At 45.0% G+C, this 19616-nt stretch overlaps 1 protein-coding gene across 2 annotated transcripts in view; it reads left to right on the top strand.

Annotated features, from left to right (window-relative positions):
* The window catches only part of mycbp2 (MYC binding protein 2), a 45238-nt gene that overhangs the window by 23567 nt on the left and 2055 nt on the right, over nt 1–19616 (top strand). Inside the window, exons 49-78 of one of the 2 annotated variants that reach the window (XM_077616425.1) lie at nt 417–514; nt 704–820; nt 1299–1439; nt 3523–3747; nt 5635–5767; nt 5852–5977; nt 8296–9927; nt 9994–10163; nt 10841–11088; nt 11246–11413; nt 11563–11720; nt 11808–12007; nt 12158–12307; nt 12395–12555; nt 12803–12959; nt 13025–13249; nt 13313–13378; nt 13532–13771; nt 13881–13970; nt 14048–14128; nt 14207–14473; nt 15326–15609; nt 15688–15784; nt 16181–16300; nt 16382–16483; nt 17130–17258; nt 17790–17922; nt 17994–18097; nt 18738–18926; nt 19239–19346. In XM_077616425.1, coding sequence (XP_077472551.1) covers nt 417–514; nt 704–820; nt 1299–1439; nt 3523–3747; nt 5635–5767; nt 5852–5977; nt 8296–9927; nt 9994–10163; nt 10841–11088; nt 11246–11413; nt 11563–11720; nt 11808–12007; nt 12158–12307; nt 12395–12555; nt 12803–12959; nt 13025–13249; nt 13313–13378; nt 13532–13771; nt 13881–13970; nt 14048–14128; nt 14207–14473; nt 15326–15609; nt 15688–15784; nt 16181–16300; nt 16382–16483; nt 17130–17258; nt 17790–17922; nt 17994–18097; nt 18738–18926; nt 19239–19346 — 6119 coding nt within the window. The remainder of the gene's footprint in view (nt 1–416; nt 515–703; nt 821–1298; nt 1440–3522; nt 3748–5634; nt 5768–5851; nt 5978–8295; nt 9928–9993; nt 10164–10840; nt 11089–11245; nt 11414–11562; nt 11721–11807; nt 12008–12157; nt 12308–12394; nt 12556–12802; nt 12960–13024; nt 13250–13312; nt 13379–13531; nt 13772–13880; nt 13971–14047; nt 14129–14206; nt 14474–15325; nt 15610–15687; nt 15785–16180; nt 16301–16381; nt 16484–17129; nt 17259–17789; nt 17923–17993; nt 18098–18737; nt 18927–19238; nt 19347–19616) is intronic. The other variant, XM_077616424.1, reaches the window with a different exon arrangement.

The following is a 19616-nucleotide window of genomic DNA, read 5'->3' as shown; positions in this document are numbered from 1 at the left end:
ATAGGTATATATGTGTATAGGTATATATGTGTGTATATGTATATATGTGTATAGGTATATATGTGTATATATGTATATATGTGTATATATGTATATATGTGTATATATGTGTATATATGTATATGTGTGTATATATATATATGTGTGTGTATATATGTATATATATGTATATATGTGTATATATGTCTGTATATATATATATATGTATATTTATATATATATGTGTATATATGTATATATGTGTATATATGTGTATATATGTATATATGTGTGTGTATATATGTATGTATATATGTATATGTGTATATACGTATGTGTGTATATATATATTATACAGCGCCTCACCACCCTGACAAGGATAAGATCTGTTTAAAATGAACGAATAAATGACTGTACAATGAACCTGGCTTCTACAGATGCAGGTCTGGAGGTAGAAGTGAAGGACCCCCCCAAGGGCATGATACCACCCGGGACACAGATGGTCAAACCCAAGGCAGAGCCTCAACCCAGCAAGGTGAGCTTCTATTTTTTGTTGTTGTAACAAAAACCAAAAAAAAACAGAAAGTCAGCAGGACTGTAGCAGACCTGGTGCAAATGACGCACGCGCATGCCTCCTCCTCGCTTTCACGCTCTGCTTCTTTACTGGGGGCTCTTATTTTGCTGGCGCAGCTCACACACATTGTCCTCCCTCTGCTTCTCCCAGGTCCGCAAATTTGTGTCCAAGGATAGCGCAGGCCTTCGTGTGCGCAGTCACCCCTCCCTGCAGAGTGAACAAATAGGCATAGTGCATGTCAACGGCACCATCACTTTCATTGACGAGGTAATCAAGCGCTGGAAAGATGTTTGTTTCTATTGCTTTTATCGCAAGTCCATAAAGACACAACTGTATTAGTGTATTATAAAATACTTTAAAAATTTTTTTTTACTTTTGTGTTTCTCAAATGCACAATCAAAATTGTGGCTTCCATCGGTCAGATTATCACTGTATATTTCCCGGAATATAAATTGCACTCATTTCGTAGTTTGGCTGGGCTGGCGACTTACGCTCAAATGTGATTTATGGTGGTGCTACTTTCTAGTCTTTTAGTGGCCTCAGAATTTTTAGGGGGGTTTCCATAGTAATGGATTGGATTGGATAACTTTATTCAGCCCGTATTCGGGAAATTTCATTGTCACAGTAGCAAGAGGGTGAGGATGCAGGAATAGGAAAGGCATTTTAGACATAAATAGACATAAATAAATGGAACGCCAAGTCTGCGCTCAGCTCTTTTGCCTGTTTCTCCCGCTTCCTGTTTTAGATCCACAACGATGACGGCGTGTGGCTGAAGCTCAACGACGAAACCGTCAAGAAGTACGTTCCCAGCATGAACGGGTACATTGAGGCCTGGTGCCTCTCCTTTAACCAGCACCTGGGCAGGAGCCTCCTGGTCCCCGCCGACGTAAGTAAGATGGAAGCGGTCTTTCCGTCCAGTGAGTCAAAACTTTTCGAGGCTTACGTATATACAAAGTATGTGTCCGTTGAACTTAGTGGTATGCGGTGGGCACACTTGCATGAAATATCTCTGGAATTACAATTTTCACTGAAGGGTTGCAAAATAAAACGCATGTGTGAAGTAGCCAAGAAATGATTAACTGACAGATGACAATCCATTTTGACTGGGAGAGCTGGGAGAGAGCGATTACTCCCAACCTTCCCAATCAAAACATCAATGGCATTGAAATATGGGCTTTGACTGTCAGTCATCCTAGTTTAACGGAATTGGACGTTTATCGTTGCCGATGGCAAGCAATGAGTGAGAAGGTGTTTGAAGGGCTACTGAATGTATTGTGTTTCCTCAAATATTGGTGTACTACTATTTCTTTTTAACATGTAAAATGGTATTTAGAAAATGTGGGTCGAGTAATTGTATAATTCAACAAACACTGCCAAATCCCCTGTCCAATTGGATTGGACGCCGGGAACCAGTGAGTTAACAAAAAAAAAGTGAAATACCTGATCTTTTACACCCGACTGCGAAATAACACCACTATTTGAGAAAATGATGGTGCATTTTCAAACGTTGTGCTGTTTTTTTAAACTCATGCATTCACACTTTGAAGTGCATTGAATAACATGGGGAAGAAACTGAAATTTTAATCCTGAAAAAAAATAGCTTTGTGAAGTCTTCATTCCATTGCAGTCCATGAAGTTTTAATTCAATTGGCCTATTTTCATTTCGACAACTCCATCTTTTTAAATCATCAGGGGCTTTCCGTGCAATTTCTCTCTCTGAACAGCATGACACACCGAATCATCCGATTGGGGGGAATTTTTTTGGAAGCACTTTCAGCTCCTACCGTTTCAAAATCTATTATCTTTTTGGATGCCGGCAAAGATGCTCCATGCCAAGAAAAGGGTTCTTCTTCCAAAAAAATGTTTGGTCGCCCCTTCCCACGTTTCTTCATCCCGTTTCCCCCCCTTTCCTTTCTCTGCCGCGTGTCTTGACTATCTCACCATCTGTTGCTCAGAGTGTCTTTAACGCTAGCCGTGGAGTCAGGGATGTCGACTTTTTGTCGTTGCCGCAGGTGAGTTGTAAATAGGAAAGCCCCCCACCCCCCGACCCACTCACACCGTCTATTGTGTCTCATTTATTTCGCACTATAGTTGTGTCAAAAAGAAATGGAAGCAAAGTTGCATGCATGGGTGTCTTGTTTTCTGTCTTTTCGTCACCCAAAGGTGATCATTGAGTCTCCGACAGTGTCCTGAAGTAATTTGTGTTTTTGACTGAATTTGCATGGAACTGGAAGGTTTATGTCGCAGTGGTCACATGACTTGCCATATTTGTGTGGTCTGTTGGCCTGTATTAAAATTGAGACATAGCGTGATTGCGCGTTAGTGTTGATTCAATGTTGCTTGGAAGGTCCTAATTCCTACACCATTTTTTACATGTTCTTTTTAATCCTAATCCTTTTTTAAATTTTTTTTTACCTGAATTCAATCGGCTGTTTAACACAAAAAAATGGAAGCATTTAAAGTTGTTTAAGTTGATAGCGGTGGACAATGTTCCCTCTAAGCTGCACATGTGCGCAATTTCGCACGATCGTCTTCTCTGCGCACAGCAAATCATATGGAGCGCACAAAATAAAATCCCAATTTTTTATTTATTTATTTTTTAGCTGTGAGGCCGACACGCAAACCACTCATCCGCCAGGCCGCACATTCATAGATATTAATCATTACATTTTATTATTACTAAATCATTTATGAGTAGTAGACATACACCTGCTTATGGCAGGTGTGATACTGGTGTGTGTGCCCATAGCGAGCAATGATGATGATGCTCACACCGGTCGGTACTCAGTGTGCTCAGGGAGGTTGTCTTTCTGCCCAGACAAACAAAAAATTAGAGGGAACATTGGCGGTGGACGAAAAAAAAAAAACAGTTTGGACTTCCGTGCTTTGCTGTTTTTACAATCATTGAATATTGGTATACTGTAGATTTAAAGGGTCCACAGCCTAATTCCCACTCTCACCTCTTGCAGGAGGTCAGGGGCCAGACGGAGGACTCGGAAAAGGAGGTGAGCAGCCGCCCTTCCCTCGAAGACCCCGCTCGGGCGCAGGGCGGGGCAGGGCAGGGCGGCGGACCGGGGCTTTATAAGGTAGTGAAGACCGGCCCCTCTGGTCACAACATCCGAAGCTGCCCAAACCTTAGGGGTATCCCTATTGGAATGTTAGTACTTGGCAACACGGTCAAGGCCGTAGGCGAGGTACGCACTGGTGCCAAATGCAATGTTTTCGTGATGGCGAGGGTTGATTGAATTTGTCTTAGGAAGAACTGCATTGATCAAATGGAGCAAATCCGCTCACAAACTAATCTCTTCCTGAAATTCAAACGCTCAATTGTGGGTTTAACCCGGTCGCCTTGCGGGTGCGTGCTCTTTAGCTTTAACACTTTGCCTCTGCGATTTCTTACTCAATCCGTTTGGGCGAAAGGGGTCACATTTATGGGCTGAAATATGGGCCAGTTGAGATTAAAAAAACATTTTTATATGCATGTTTTAATGATATCACTAGAAAATTGTATTGTTCAAACCCTGTCTATGTGACATTGTACCTTTTATTGAGGAAATACATTGGAAAATATGAAAAGTAAATGATCACATTCAATTTGAAATGTCACTATTTTCTGTTTTTCCACGCTCTGAACTTGAACAATATAATTTTAATTCCCATAATTGCCACTTTTTGTAAGTTAAGCAATTTAGATTCGGTTACCAATGGCCCAAATTTGAGCTCATATTCTGCAGCAGGAATCTCATGCACGTCAACATTAGAAACTTTGGCGCTTGTTCAAGTGTCGAATGGCGCCTCACTCTTCCCTTTTTCATTTTTTTGTTGGTTTTTCGCTGATGTGGTGTGTCATGCTGCTCACTAGCCTGCACTTAAAAGGGTCGTGCAGACCCGGGAGATTCGGTTTGCACTTACTAATACTTCCCGTCTGTGTTCTGTTCTTCCCCCAAAACGATATAGTGTTTCAGGCAGTTGAGTGCATTTAACTTTCAGTAAGCAACCTCTCAAAGAGTAAGTTGTGCTTCAGCCCCATTGGTTTTTGTTCCGTTCCACAGTTTGGCGTGCTAACAACAGCGGCAAAATGAGCGAATCCTTGTGTTCCAATATTGTGCCTGGTGTATTTCAAATGATTCATGTTGCATGTGAAAAGATCTGCCCTGATCCAATTTGTGTCATGGCCTGTGCAGTGATTACATGGGGATTTAGACAAACAAAACCATAACAAATCTGATGTGTCTTTAGACCAGGGGTGTCCAAACTACGGCCCGGGGTTACGTTTCAATTGGCCTGCAGAAAAAGCTCAAAACTTGATAACATTTTGAAAACAATGTAGGCAATTGGAGTAGAATTTCAGTATTTCCTTTCACATTAATGTCTGTATATTTAAAAAAAATCAATTAAAATGGCCAATTGGATTTTTTTTTTAAATCTATTTTGCTGGACATTTTTTTTCTAATTTTGTTTCAGTAGTGTAAATGTATGTTGTTGATTTTTGAATATTCTTATACTTCTGGATTATTTTGTTTCTTATATCCCTTAATACATAGATGAACACAATTTTGATCATCTGTTTAACAAATGAAAATGAACCAATTTTAAGTGATTTTTCGGAAACTAGCTCTCGCTGACAAAAGTTTGGATACCCCTGCTTTCGGCTGTATGAAATGTGGATGTAGCCACTGTGACTGGAATTAAGTATTTGAACCAAAGTACAAGTACATGAAGTACATATCCTTTAAATAGCTAAATGTTAGAGTCAATTCTAACCATATTTTAACACATAGACCATAATACAAGTACATATTGTGGTAACTGAGCCAGCCTATTTGTACTGTACATCAAAAAATGATGCGTCCGCGTGGACTATAGTTCATTTCGGACTTTTAAAATCTCATCTAAGTAAAGAGACCCTTACTCCACTTTGGTTTTATTCGTTAACATAGCCCCCTTTGCCATACGAATCTTCTTCCAGGTCCAAAGCTACGTCCACTCGTATGGCACGTTATGATTTTTCCAAATAGGAATTAAGACAGCAAGTACGTTGGATCGTTGAGTTAGTATAAAGAGTCTCGTGTGTGTACCAGGTGGTCAACTCTGAGGGAACGTGGGTGCAGCTGGATAAAAACAGCGTGGTGGAGTTCTGCGAAAGTGATGAAGGGGAGGCGTGGTCACTGGCCAGAGACCGCGGAGGAAATCAGTACCTACGCCACGACGAAGGTAAACCCCATCTTCCGTCATAATTGTCGTATATCAAATGGTATAAGGAGTATCTGGATCAAATGCGTCAACCTGCTGTCGCAGAGCAAGCGCTGCTTGAGCAGGGGGCCCAAACTCCGCCCCCAAGTCCTTTCTCAGTGCAGGCCTTCAACAGAGCTGCAACGTCTAATGGAGCTCAGGGTTTTGACTATGGGATCACCAACAATAAAGGTCAGTTGAGGAAGGATATGGAATCCACCAACACATTTGGACTGATACAAACTGCTTACTTTTGATCAATATTTACCCAGATCTGTATTCATTTGTTTATGTGTGGTTTTAGTGTCCCAAAGATATTTTTTCTACGGGTTGGTTCAGTCAGCCTGCTGTATTTTGTCACAAATAATATGAAGATACAGTCAAACTAACTCAATTGTGATGCCCCCCCTGTCCCTCCAAGTCTTCCCCTGATTAGATTGGGTGTGTCCAAACTATGGTCTTCCTAGTCAAAACGGATTAGACGACTATGGCCGTCAATTACAGCTAATGAGTTCATACATCAAAATAAATAGATGTTAAACTCAACCTTCTTTTTTTGTTTTTTAACCTGATTCAATGTACTGTTTAACAAATTCAAGTAAGCGGCCGTCCCATTCAAAATGGACTGAATATCTATCTTTTTTTCCCCCAATGACGTGATGGGATTGGGCCATCCTCTGATTCGTCAAAAAAAACGGCCCTTGTTGGGACACCCCTGCCTTCCAGTTGGATTAGTAGTGTTTTGTTTCTCCAGCTCCTCTGTCTCCATGTTCGCAGGTGACCGTCTGAGCGCCATACTGAATTCTATTCAGTCTGGGCCCTTCGTCTCAGCGGCTCCCTCCTCCTCCTCCTCCTCCTCCGTGTTTGAGCAAGCCACGCAACCTCCCTCCTCTTCTTCCTCTTCCTCCTCTTCCACATCCTCTCTTGCCCACAGCCCATTTGTGTTTGGCCAGCCCCCCTCCCAACTGTCTCAGCCGCAACCACAGCTTCTGAGTAAGTGTGCCCAGGCCCCCCCCATCATTTTATTTTGAAACCTTTCATTCCTCGTAAGGCATCACATGCACTTACTGTATGTTCGTCCTTGACCGGGAACCCCCCATTAACCAGGTCTATCAATGATTTGTTATTCTTTTAAAATGGCATAGATGATAATGCATTTACGTTACCATACAAAATTCGGGCAAACGCAGGTTCGCATATTACCCACGTTAGCCACTGGATACTTTTTTTTTTAACCATGCTAATCATTTTCTGCTCTAAATACTAATTTTTCTTTCAGTTTCTCAGAATACTTTTAGCCAATTTCATCATCTTGATTGAGCCCATTGCCTATATATTGTAAACTCTCTCTCTCGCTCTCTTTCTCTTTCCATCACTCTGTCCTTTCCTTTCTGGCTCCGGGCTGGCCTCCTTTGCATTCCATGCCTTGTTTGTTTACCTTGCCACTTGTTTTCCGCCGTAGATGATTCACCACGCAACCTTGCTTCTCGCGAACGTGTGCGCAAAAGCGGCGCGGCCGCCGCCGGGCATCCCACCGCTCTTTCATCTCTCGCTCACAGGCAAAAGGGTGGGTAGTCAAACCACGCATGCCCTCCCTCGGACTCAACCGAGGTTGGGTGAAAAGTGGGTTTTCTATGCTAACCGTGTTCGAGGTTTTCCAATCACTTTTCGCCCTCCCTTCCCTAAAAAAAAGAAGAATATATGTTGTCACCATGATAAACTCCACTCAGTGCTCATTCACTTTTGTACCTAGCTTTCCTATCTGTTTACGTCATCTTTTTTGTCATGAGTTGTAAGCAATGTTCCCTCTAATTTTTTGTTTGTTTGGGCAGAAAGACAACCTCCCTGAGCACACTGAGTACTGGTGTGAGCAACATCATCATTGCTCGCTATGGGCACACACCAGTATCACACCTGCCATAAGCAGGTGTATGTCTACTACACATAAATGATTTAGTAATAATAAAATGTAATGATTAATATCTATGAATGAGCGGCCCAGCGGATGAGTGGTTTGCGCGTCGGCCTCACAGCTTAAAAAATAAAAAAATAAAAAAATGGGATTTTATTTTGTGCGCTCCATATGATTTGCTCTGCGCAGAGAAGACGAGAGTAGTGCGCAATTGAGCAGCTTAGAGGGAACATTGGTTGTAAGTAACTTAAAGGGGACTTGTCATGTGTTTTTTTGTTTTTCAATGCTATGCAAATTTTTCCCTGCTTATAGCATTTTTTTTCTTCTGTAATTGTACTGACACAAAACAGGGGCACTAAATTAAGTTAAGTTACAATTTTAGATGATTCAACATGTCACATCTGATATACTTTTTTTGCAACAAAACAACAATGTGAACATCCACCACACTTTTTTCCATGGGCTGAATGAATTGCGTGGAAAAATGCTTCTACTATCCAAACCAAATCACAATTAGCATTATGTGTCCCCTTTAAATGCGTATGATAGTTTCTCCGGGATTTTCCGCTTGGCCTCTAACTGAATGATTGACCTTTAGGTGAACGAGGGAACCTGATGTCGGGCGCGCGCTCCATGTCCCCGGCGTCCAAGCACCGGCAAGAGAACCGCTCGCCCAAACAAGAGCGTCGAGGGAGCCGCGCCTCGGAACAGGGACGAGTCAAGACGGGTCAAGAGGGCTCGCACTCTGCCAGCGACGCCCTCATACTGCGCTCCGATACGGCCAAGCTGCGCTCGGATTCTCACGGGCGCTCTCACTCGCCCAATCACAACACCTTGCAAGCGCTGAAATCGGAAGTCCGAACATCGGGAAATCGCTCCGAGTCGCCCAACGTCAGCTCGCGCTCCTCCTCCCCCAGGCAAAAAGGGACGACGTCCTCTTCGGGGAGATCCAGTCCCTCCGGCACCTCCTCGTCGACGCATCACGACAAGAATGTCCCACCCAAAGTTAGCCCCTCCTCCAAAGCCCGGCTAGAACCGCCCAGAGAGAGATCCAAGTCGGATTCCTACACCCTGGACCCGGACACTCTTAGGAAGAAGAAGATTCCTCTAACGGAACCTATACGGGGCAGATCCACCTCCCCGAAACCCAAACTTTCTCCCAAAGATCCGAACCAAGATGTCTGCAACGCGGAAAACCGCGTTCCTTCCCCCCACGTGACCCAGGAGAACCTGCACAGCGAAGTGGTGGAAGTGTGTTCCTCCAATGCCCTCCTCTCCAACGAGGACGGAAACGACGAAAACGCCGAGGCGCAGGACTCGGCGGAGGAGGCCTCGTGCAAGGTGCACTTCAGCATCGGCAAGGCGCCGGTCAAGGAGGAGCTGGAGAGCCGCTCTTCGCCCAAAGTCAGCCGCAAAACCTCCAGCCGCCACGCCCGGCCCAAGAAGGACAAATCCGGACCCCTCTTCAAAGCGGAGAGTGCGCAAATAACATGCGAGCCGGCCAAGCAGGCCATGTCCCCGTCCGTCGCCGAGTGCTCCCGCGCCGTCTTCGCCGCCTTTCTGTGGCACGAGGGCATCGTCCACGACGCCATGGCCTGCTCCTCCTTCCTCAAGTTCAACCCGGATTTGACCAAAGAGCAGGCGCCCATCCGCAACTCCCTCGGAGCCCAGCGCGCCGAGGACAAGGAGAGCAAGCTGAAGAACCGCCACTCCCTGGAAATTTCCTCCGCGCTCAACATGTTCAACATTTCCCCGCACGGACCGGACATCTCCAAAATGGGCAGCATCAACAAAAACAAAGTGCTTTCCATGTTGAAGGAACCGCCCCTGCCAGAAAAGTGCGAGGACGGCAAATCGGACGCCGTTCCCTACGAGTTGACGTCGCACCCGTCCGCCCGAGCCCGATCCGTCCTACCGCTCACGTTGCAGCACTTGGTGGCGTTCTGGGAGGACATTTCCCTGGCCACCATCAAAGCGGCCACGCAGAACATGATCTTCCCCAGCCCGGGGTCCAGCGCCATCTTGAAAAAGAAGGAGAACGAAAAAGACGGCAAAAAGGCCAAGAAGGACAGGAAGAAGCGGGAGAAGGCCGAAATCCGGCCTCGGGGGAACCTCTTCGGCGAGATGGCCCAGCTGGCCATGGGCGGTCCGGAGAAGGACACCATTTGCGAGCTGTGCGGAGAATCTCACCCTTACCCCGTCACGTACCACATGAGACAGGCTCACCCTGGTAAGGTTCACCGAGACTCCTCGGATTCCTTCGCGGAGCGGATTAACCCTGTCCTCCCTTCCTCAGGTTGCGGTCGCTACGCCGGAGGCCAAGGCTACAACAGCATTGGTCATTTCTGCGGTGGCTGGGCTGGCAACTGTGGCGACGGAGGCATCGGAGGCAGCACCTGGTATTTAGTATGCGATCGCTGCCGGGAGAAGTACCTGAGAGAGAAGCAGACCGCCGCCAGGGAGAAGGTATTCTCTACTTGAACTTTTCTACCATGTCTCAGTGTTTAGATCAAGGGTGTCAGACTCGGGTTGGTTCGCGGGCCACTTTAACGTCAACCCAATTTCATGTGGGCCGGACCATTTTAGATATAATATTTCGATTTTTTTTTAATAAATGGATTAAATGGACTGGATTAAAGAGCCTGAATATTCCGTTTTTTTTACAGATCTAAAACAATGTTTATTTTAGCTTTTTTAAATATATTTTTAGATTTTACTAAATGATTTTTGAACTAAAAACACAGAAAAAATGGATTAAAAAATGACAATTATTGATTTAAAAGGGGGAAAATCAGGAAATTTAATATACATTTATACTCTTCATTTTAATTTGATCCTAAAACAGAAAGTCGGCACTCATGATTTACTTTCTTGGGCCGCAAAAAATGATGCGGTGGGCCAGATTTGGCCCCCGGGCCGCCACTTTGACACATGTGGTTTAGATTGAAAAAATCTCAAGGCACGGCCCTATCTGAAAATGTAAAAATGTCAAAAAATTGAAAAAAACTCTGTTAGAAACCCAAAAACTTGGTGATAAGCACCTTTTGGGCTGGAGTGACTACAAACCAGAACCACGGACAGCGACACTCAATCCAGTTGTGAAAATACACACCTTTTTTGCACCAAATCTTTATTCTTTCCAGGTAAAGCAATCCAGAAAAAAGCCACTGCAGGTTAAGACCCCGAGAGCCCTACCCACCATGGAAGCCCACCAGGTGATCCGGGCAAACGCTTTGTTCCTGCTGTCGCTGAGCAGCGCCGCTGAGCCCAACATGCTGTGCCACCATCCTCCCCGGCCGCTTCATTCTCAACTACTGCCCAGCCTCAAGGAGGGCGTGTCGGCTGAACTTCCCAATAAAATGAGCTGTCTCTACCTGCAGACGCTGGCCAGGTAGATAACCGAATAAAGTACGAAATAATACAGAGAGTCCTAGAGTTACAGACGTTGTGCCATTAAACTCGAGATAGTTCAAATAGGTTGAGTACGTTGTAACCTGAGGACTCCCTTTAAAGGTATGTGTGATAATTGGCTCGTGTTTATCATTAAGGCAACACACGGAGAATTTTGGAAGCTACCAAGACGATAATCTCTTCCAAGATGAGATGCGCTATTTGCGCTCCACCTCGGTTCCCGCGCCCTACATTTCGGTCACGCCAGACGCCTGCCCCAATGTTTTTGAGGAACCGGAGAGCAACATGAAGTCAATGCCACCAAGGTAGAAAAAAAATCAATATTTTAAAGTATTCACCCAAGTATGACGGTGCTGGACATCCAATGAATTTCTACTGGGAAGCGATGATTCATTTCAATGATATTTTACCATTTTAATATACAACGCCTCTAATGTAGTGTACTTTTTGTCAGTCTTGAAACCAGCCCCATCACGGACAGCGACACGGCCAAGCGCACCGTTTTTCAGAGATCTTACTCCGTTGTGGCCTCGGAGTACGACAAGCAACACTCGCCCTCTCCGGCTCGGGTCAAGGCTGTGCCCAGACGCAGAGTACATAGTGGCGATGCGGGTAATTGAGCCCAACTCGTCCGTCTTTGCGCATCTTTTTCCAGCGTCAATTCTAATGACCCGTAAAACCCTCCCGTCTCTGACGTAGAGGTGGGATCGTCGCTGTTGCGCCACCCGTCTCCCGAGCTGTCCAGGTTGATCACAGCCCACGGCTCCCTCAGCAAAGGGGAGAGGAACTTCCAGTGGCCCGTGTTGGCCTTTGTCATCCAGCATCACGATTTGGAAGGCCTCGAAGTAGCCATGAGGCACGCGCTGAGGAAGTCGGCGTGCAGGGTCTTTGCAATGGAGGTATGGTCCAAATCCCCGGATTTTTAAGATCTGCCAATACTTCTGCAATGTATTTATTCATTTCTAAAATCTGTGCACACACGGGTCGGATCTAGCTTTTTTGCACCTGTGCGCTAACGGATACGCTGGTGTTCTTGGTGTCCCCTTAAGGCCTTCAACTGGCTCCTGTGCAACGTGATCCAAACGACGTCCCTGCATGACATTCTGTGGCACTTTGTAGCATCTCTCACGCCATCTCCCTTCGAACCCGAGGACGAGGAAGAAGACGAAAACAAGGGCAACCGGGAAAACCTCGAACAGGTGATGACGCGTCCTTAAAAAGTATCACTCTCGCTTACGAGGCCTGGATTTTTTTTTTTTTTAATGCGGGCCATCATCTTACCTCAGGAACGGGATCTCGGCGTTTGTGAGCACCCCCTTTCCGACATCGTTATCGCGGGGGAGGCGGCTCACCCGCTGCCTCATACCTTCCACCGCCTCCTCCAGACCATCTCGGACCTTATGATGTCACTTCCTAGCGGAAGCTCGCTTCAGCAAATGGCGCTAAGGTACACGAGTTCAAGTTTTCTGCAAATAGATCAGGACGTACATCCGCCGGAAACCCCTCAGTTACGTTTCCATCCCCTCCAATTTTTGTGCAATTGGTTTGAACAGCCTTTTGGGTTATTACTGCAGGAGTATTGGATTGGTTTTGATAAATATTTACAATAAAAACATCTTTTTATGAAAATAAGTGGGTTTACCTCAACTGAAAAAAGCTGTTTGAATACATACAAGGTCCATTTTTTTTTTTAGATGCTGGAGTCTGAAATTCAAGCAGTCCGACCACCAGTTCCTCCATCAGAGCAACGTTTTCCACCACATCAACAACATCCTTTCCAAATCCGATGACGGTGACAGCGAGGAGAGCTTCAACATCAGCGTGCAGTCGGGCTACGAAGCCATCAGCCAGGCACGTCGAACGCCGTCGCCCAAAACCTCGGCAGCTTCTGACCCCGACGCCTTGTCCTTCGACAGGATCTTTGCCTCGTGACCTGCCTGAAAGACCTGACCAGCGTGGTGGACATCAAGACGTCCAGTCGTCCCGCCATGATCGGCAGCCTGACGGACGGTTCCACCGAGACCTTCTGGGAGTCCGGGGACGAGGACAAGAACAAAACAAAGAGCGTCACCATCAGCTGCGTGAAAGGCATCAACGCGACCAACATTTCTGTTCACGTGGACAACTCTAGAGACCTCGGGGTAAGTGGACACCAAAATCTGGCAACCCTGTGCATCTTCACATCACCCCTCGCTAATCCACAGAACAAAGTGACTTCAGTGACGTTCCTGTGTGGAAAGGCTATAGAAGACCTTTGCAGGATAAAACAGGTGCGTTTTGAAAAGATGGCTGCTGCCTAAAAATGGATACTATAAGAAATATTTGAATATTAACAATTAGACAAGTTGGTTAGTAGGAAATAAATAGTGTGAATGAGGCAGAATAACAATCAAGCTCGTATTAATTCACCTCCACAATCTCAGGTGGACCTGGATTCTCGTCACATGGGCTGGGTGACCAGCGAGCTCCCTGGGGGCGATCATCATGTGATCAAGGTGGAGCTAAAAGGGCCCGAGAATACTTTGAGAGTGCGGCAGGTGAAGGTCCTGGGCTGGAAGGAGGGGGACAGCATCAAGATCGCTGGACAGATCTCCGCCAGCATGGCGCAGCAGAAGAACTGCGAGGGAGAAACATTGCGCGTCTTTCGACTCATCACGTCACAGGTTCACATAAATGCTCCTCAACCGCGTCCCCCCAAAAAATCCAAATTTTTGATCGCAAATTTTGCCTAGTTCTTGTTTAGCGAGACCTGTCATTTTTTTTTAAAATAAGGTGTTTGGGAAGCTTATCTGTGGAGATGCCGAACCAACCCCCGAGCAGGAGGAGAAAAATCTGCTTTCTTCTCCAGAAGGAGAGGAAAAAGTATGCACCGTATAAAGAAAAACTATTGACTCATTCTCATCTTTTCAATTACACAATTTATTCTCTTATTCCAAAAGGTACCATCAGACGCAGACCTCAAAGAGCACATGGTCGGAATCATTTTCAGCAGGAGCAAACTGACCAACCTGCAGAAACAGGTCCGCTTTAACAGTAAATGAGCAGAATCATTTCATCCTCCAAAAGATTCTCAATTCGATCCCCCCTCCGCTGCACAGGTGTGCGCGCACATCGTCCAGGCCATCCGCATGGAGGCCACACGCGTGAGGGAGGAGTGGGAACACGCCATCTCCAGCAAGGAGAACGCCAACTCTCAGCCCAGCGACGACGACGCCTCGTCGGACGCCTACTGCTTCGAGTTGCTGTCCATGGTTTTGGCGCTGAGCGGCTCCAACGTGGGGCGCCAATACCTGGCGCAGCAGCTGACGCTGATGCAGGACCTTTTCTCGCTGCTGCACACTGCGTCACCGCGAGTACAGAGACAGGTGAGCGAGGCCTAACGAGAACAATCAGGAGGACAGAATCCTCGTCCTCGAAAATGGCGATTCCCAAACTGCTTACCGTATTTTTCGGACTATAAGTCGCCCTGGAGTGTAATTCCAACTGGTCAAAAAGTGCTTAAAAAAGCCGATGGGTCACTTTGTGGAGGATGATGCACTATATTTTGTCCGGCATTTGTCTTATTACTTTAGCACACGTGTCAAAGCGGCGGCCCTGGGGCCAAATCTGGCCCGCCGCATCATTTTGTGTGGCCCGGGAAAGTAAATCATGAGTGCCACTTTCTGTTTTAGGATCAAATTAAAATGAGAGTATAGATGTATATTAAATTTCCTGATTTTCCCCCTTTTAAATCAATAATTGTAATTTTTTAATCTATTTCTGACATTATGTTTCGACTAGAACACAGGTGTCAAAGTGGTGGCCCGCCGCATCATTTTGTGTGGCCCGGGAAAGTAAATCATGAGTTTTAGTATCATATTAAAATGAAGAGTATAGATGTATATTAAATTTCCTGATTTTCCCCCTTTTAAATCAATAATTGACATTTTTTAATCATTTTTTTCTGTTTTTAGTTAAAAATCATTTTGTAAAATCTAAAAATGTATAAAAAAAGCTAAAATAAACATTGTTTTAGATCTATAAAAAAACTGAATATTCAGGGCTTTTAATCCAGTTCTTTTAATCCATTTATAAAAAAAAAATCTAAATATTATATCTAAAATGGTCCGGCCCACATGAAATCGAATGCAGCCCACGAACCAACCCGAGTCTGACACCCCTGCTTTAGCAAGTGCGGCTGATAGCCATTCCAACAATAAGACCACATCTTTATCCAGGTGACGTCGTTGCTCCGACGCGTCCTTCCGGAAGTGACGCCGGTGCGTCTTGCCAGCATCATTGGAGTGAAGTCCCTGCCGCCGGCGGACATCAGCGACATCATCCACTCCACCGAGAAGGGCGACTGGAACAAGCTGGGCATCCTAGACATGTTCTTGGGCTGCATTGCCAAAGCTCTCACCGTGCAACTGAAGGCCAAAGGGACCACCATCTCGGGCACGGCCGGCACGGTCGCCGGCAAAGGGGTGACCACTGTCACGCTGCCCATGATCTTTAATTCCAGGTGGGGTCGTCATAGGGTTATCTTCTTGGGCTCCCCCTGTTTTCCCTCTGTCATTTCACCTATTCCATTTCTGTTCAGCTACATCCGGAGAGGGGAGAGCCACTGGTGGATGAAAGGCTCCACTCCGCCTCAGATTGCAGAGATCATCATCAAATTGGTCAAAGACATGGCAGGAGTAAGTGGTTTTTTTTCTGAACAGTTATGACATCACAAAAGAAAGCTTAATAAATACGACAAACATACAATATATGTTTAGAAGAGGTAAAACAAAGAAACAAAATTTAAAAAAAAACAGCTCAGGCCTTGGACATCATTGGTATTGAACATTAATTATGATGGTTTCAGCAGAATATGACATTCAAGCACTCCAAATGTATTTTGTACTCTGAATGAGATTGTAAAGTACACATAAAGTTCATTTTAAAACACGGGTGAAAACATTTAGGACCGTGAATCTCTTTAAGAACGACATAGACCACATAAGTAGCTAAATGAAGCCCAGACTTGAATAATAAATGTGTGTTCTGATGAATAAACCAAGTGTTATATATGATATATATATTATTTGCAGGGTCACCTTTCGGACGCGTGGTCACGAGTCACCAAAAATGCAATCGCTGAGACGATCATCGCGCTCACCAAAATGGAGGAGGAGCACCGCTCACCAGTGCGCTGCATTGCCACCACCAGAGTACGCGCTCGCTTGGTTACTATTAAAGCTTTTATTTTTAGTCGGCCTTGGTCATCTTGTTGTTTTCTCTTGATCTGCTAGTTGTGGCTAGCGCTCGCTTCTCTCTGCGTGCTGGACCAAGACCACGTGGACCGACTCTCTTCTGGTCGATGGATGGGCAAAGATGGACAGCAGAAGCAAATGGTAAGAACTTGATCAAATGAAAATACCAGCACTGGGGATCTTATTATCGTTGTGTAAAAAAAAGGAGGATTTATGATAGTTAATATCATAAAATTGAGGGCCAAAGTGGAGCGTAGGTGACAAAAACGGCATTAAAAGTGTTTTTTTCTGGGTTCTGTGTCAAGAAAGATCGTGTCTGTTTTTTTAAAATAAAGAATTGATGGGCTCAAACACACAACACATGGACAATGATGGCACATAAGCCCTATTTGGTTAGAAGATTTTTTAATGTACCTTGGTTCATAATTGTTGGTAAGAAAACAAAGTACCACCAGCCACATCATCAGGTCTCTCTATCTATATTGACAGGGAGCATACGATGTATACTGTCATTAGTAGGTGTTTTTAAAACATATTTTACCAACACAACACATTCTGTGAATAACATACATGAACTTAAAATGGCAGTGAATGACTTCTGTTGCAATTGTGTACTGAACTTTGTTTTTTTTGTCTGATGACATTTACGCCAAACTATCAGGGAAATATTTGATTTAAAAATAGTACTATAAATTCCCCCAACTTTTGAAATGACATAGAGCATATTTATAACCAGAGTTGTGTGGAAATTACATAGAAAGGCCATCTTTTATCCCCCTCTCCTTAGCCAATGTGCGACAACCACGACGACGGCGAGACGGCGGCCATTATCCTTTGCAACATGTGCGGCAACCTTTGCACCGACTGCGACCGCTTCCTCCACCTGCATCGACGCACGCGCTCTCACCAGAGACAGGTGAGCGTTTCACACTTTATTTTTTTTATCTTCCATATTATTATGATGATATATTGTGATACTATGTATATCCCAATAGGTTATCACGTTTTAAGAAAGGAACCAATCAAAATGTTCCAATACATTCTGCTCCGCCAATGCGTTTGTTATTGGCAGTGGCGGGCCGTCAGGGCCTTCAAGGCCTTCTCTGCTGGCCTAAGAAATATCTGAATCATATATTATATTTTGTCCATCAATACTTATTAAATAATTCCAAATTGTCTGTTAGCTTCCTTTCATTGCTTTTCCCCCTGGTTGCACTGCTTCCAGATGTGTGTTTTCATATTGAAGCATTTAACCAATCACATTTCAGCTATTATTTGTTGCCAGGGTCATAAATCTGCCTCAAGGCCTTCACAATCAGTTCTGTGGGCTCTGCCGCTTTAAACAAGCGTTCGTTGAAGGCGCTATGAGAAAATGCACGGACCGCCACTGGTTTTTGGGGACCTTATCATAACGTTAAAATATGGTCTTTGCCTCGATTGTTTTCAGGTGTTCAAGGAGGAAGAAGAGGCCATCAAGGTGGACCTCCACGAAGGCTGTGGCCGGACCAAGCTCTTCTGGCTGATGGCTCTGGCTGACTCCAAAACAATGAAGGCCATGGTGGAGTTCAGAGAACACACAGGTTCGTTGACGCGCGACACGCAGTGGCGAGACTCCGCCTCTCCCGCTATAATCTTCCTGATTTACTTCCAGGTAAGCCCGCATCCAGCAGCTCGGATGCGTGTAGGTTCTGCGGAACGAGGAACGGAACCGAGCTGTCGGCAGTCGGAAGCGTCTGTTCTGACCCCGACTGTCAGGTAAACGGTCTTAGACTTTTTGATCACAGTTCCCGGTTGGTATACAGACGCTCCCCAACCTACGAACGCGTTACGTTCCGAACGATCGTTCGTAAGGTGCTTCAGTGCTATATTTTGTATTATAATTTATGTTTAAGGCCTATATAAGTATATTGAAGGTTTATATAAGTATGTTTAAGGCTTGTATAAGTAACCTAAGACACACACAGTATGTACATGTACGTAATAAGATAAATGAAATGAAGTTTAACTTACTTTTGGAAGATGTACTCGATGCTAAAGGAGATGATGGAGGAGGAGGAAGAGGCCGAAAGAAGCGATCTAATGACGATTGCACAGTTTTCTTCTTTTTTTCATCATAAATGATGAGGTAGCACTGTATGGCATCATTCAATTGATTTGCAACCTTTGTGCAACGTTCAATATTTGGGTCTTGCTGCTCGAAGAATGCGATGGCTTTATCTATCAAGCGTCGGTATTAGCGACGGAAAGAAGCACTACTCGGGAAAAGGCGTGCAATACAAAATCTAACTTACAGCATCTCACACGCGCAGACATGTTCGTATGTACCGTTGTTCGTAACTCGAATGTTGGTGAGTTGGGGAGCGTCTGTATTCATTTTTCTTTTTCATTCCCGCAGGAATATTCCAAGCTGGCGTGCAGTAAGACGCACCCCTGCGGGCATCCGTGCGGCGGAGTCAAGAACGAGGAATCTTGCCTGCCGTGCTTGCATGGCTGCGACAAGAACACGGGCTGCTTGAAGCAAGACGCCGACGACATGTGCATGATCTGCTTCACAGAGGCGCTCTCTGCCGCCCCCGCTGTACAGGTACGGTATTTTTTCAAACTGTAAGTCGCACCTGAGTAGAATTCACGGTGGCCATATTGAAGAGGAAAAAAATAGTCTCATCTCTTAAGTCCAAGAACAAACAAACGTTTGAGAACGACAAAATGGAAAACTACATGCTAAGTAGGCATCTTTTCATGTGACATCACAAACGGAATTGCAAAAATTCCTTTTTTTTTTTCGAATGCAGCTGGAATGTCCACTTGAATTCAGCAGTTGAAGACACAAAAGCCTACGATGGGGAAATAAAAATACTAATCAAAAATCTCTTTTTTTTTTTTTGGTTATCCCCAGCTGGACTGCACTCACGTGTTCCACCTTCAATGCACCCGCCGTGTTCTGGAGAACCGCTGGCTTGGGCCCCGCATTACTTTTGGATTCATGTTGTGTCCAATTTGCAAGGTAAAGCCAATAGTGCGGATTAACTTTTTCAACAATTTAATCCCGAGCGCGCCCGTGACCGGATGATTCGCCTAAAGACGTTTTGCCATATACGGCCCGTTAGGATTTTTAATCCGGCCCGCCGCCAGCGTTTTCCAAATTATAGTAAAAATCAATGATTCATTTCCCTTTGCCGCTCATCACTCTCAATTTATTAGTCTACCGTCAATAGCAGCCCGGGAATAAGCACTCTTGGGCGGGCAGATGTAGCAGAACCGAGCCTTAAAATGA

Source organism: Stigmatopora argus, chromosome 13 (assembly GCF_051989625.1).
Source record: "Stigmatopora argus isolate UIUO_Sarg chromosome 13, RoL_Sarg_1.0, whole genome shotgun sequence".
Classification (NCBI taxonomy): domain Eukaryota; kingdom Metazoa; phylum Chordata; class Actinopteri; order Syngnathiformes; family Syngnathidae; genus Stigmatopora; species Stigmatopora argus.
This window is presented reverse-complemented; position numbering and strand designations above follow the sequence as displayed.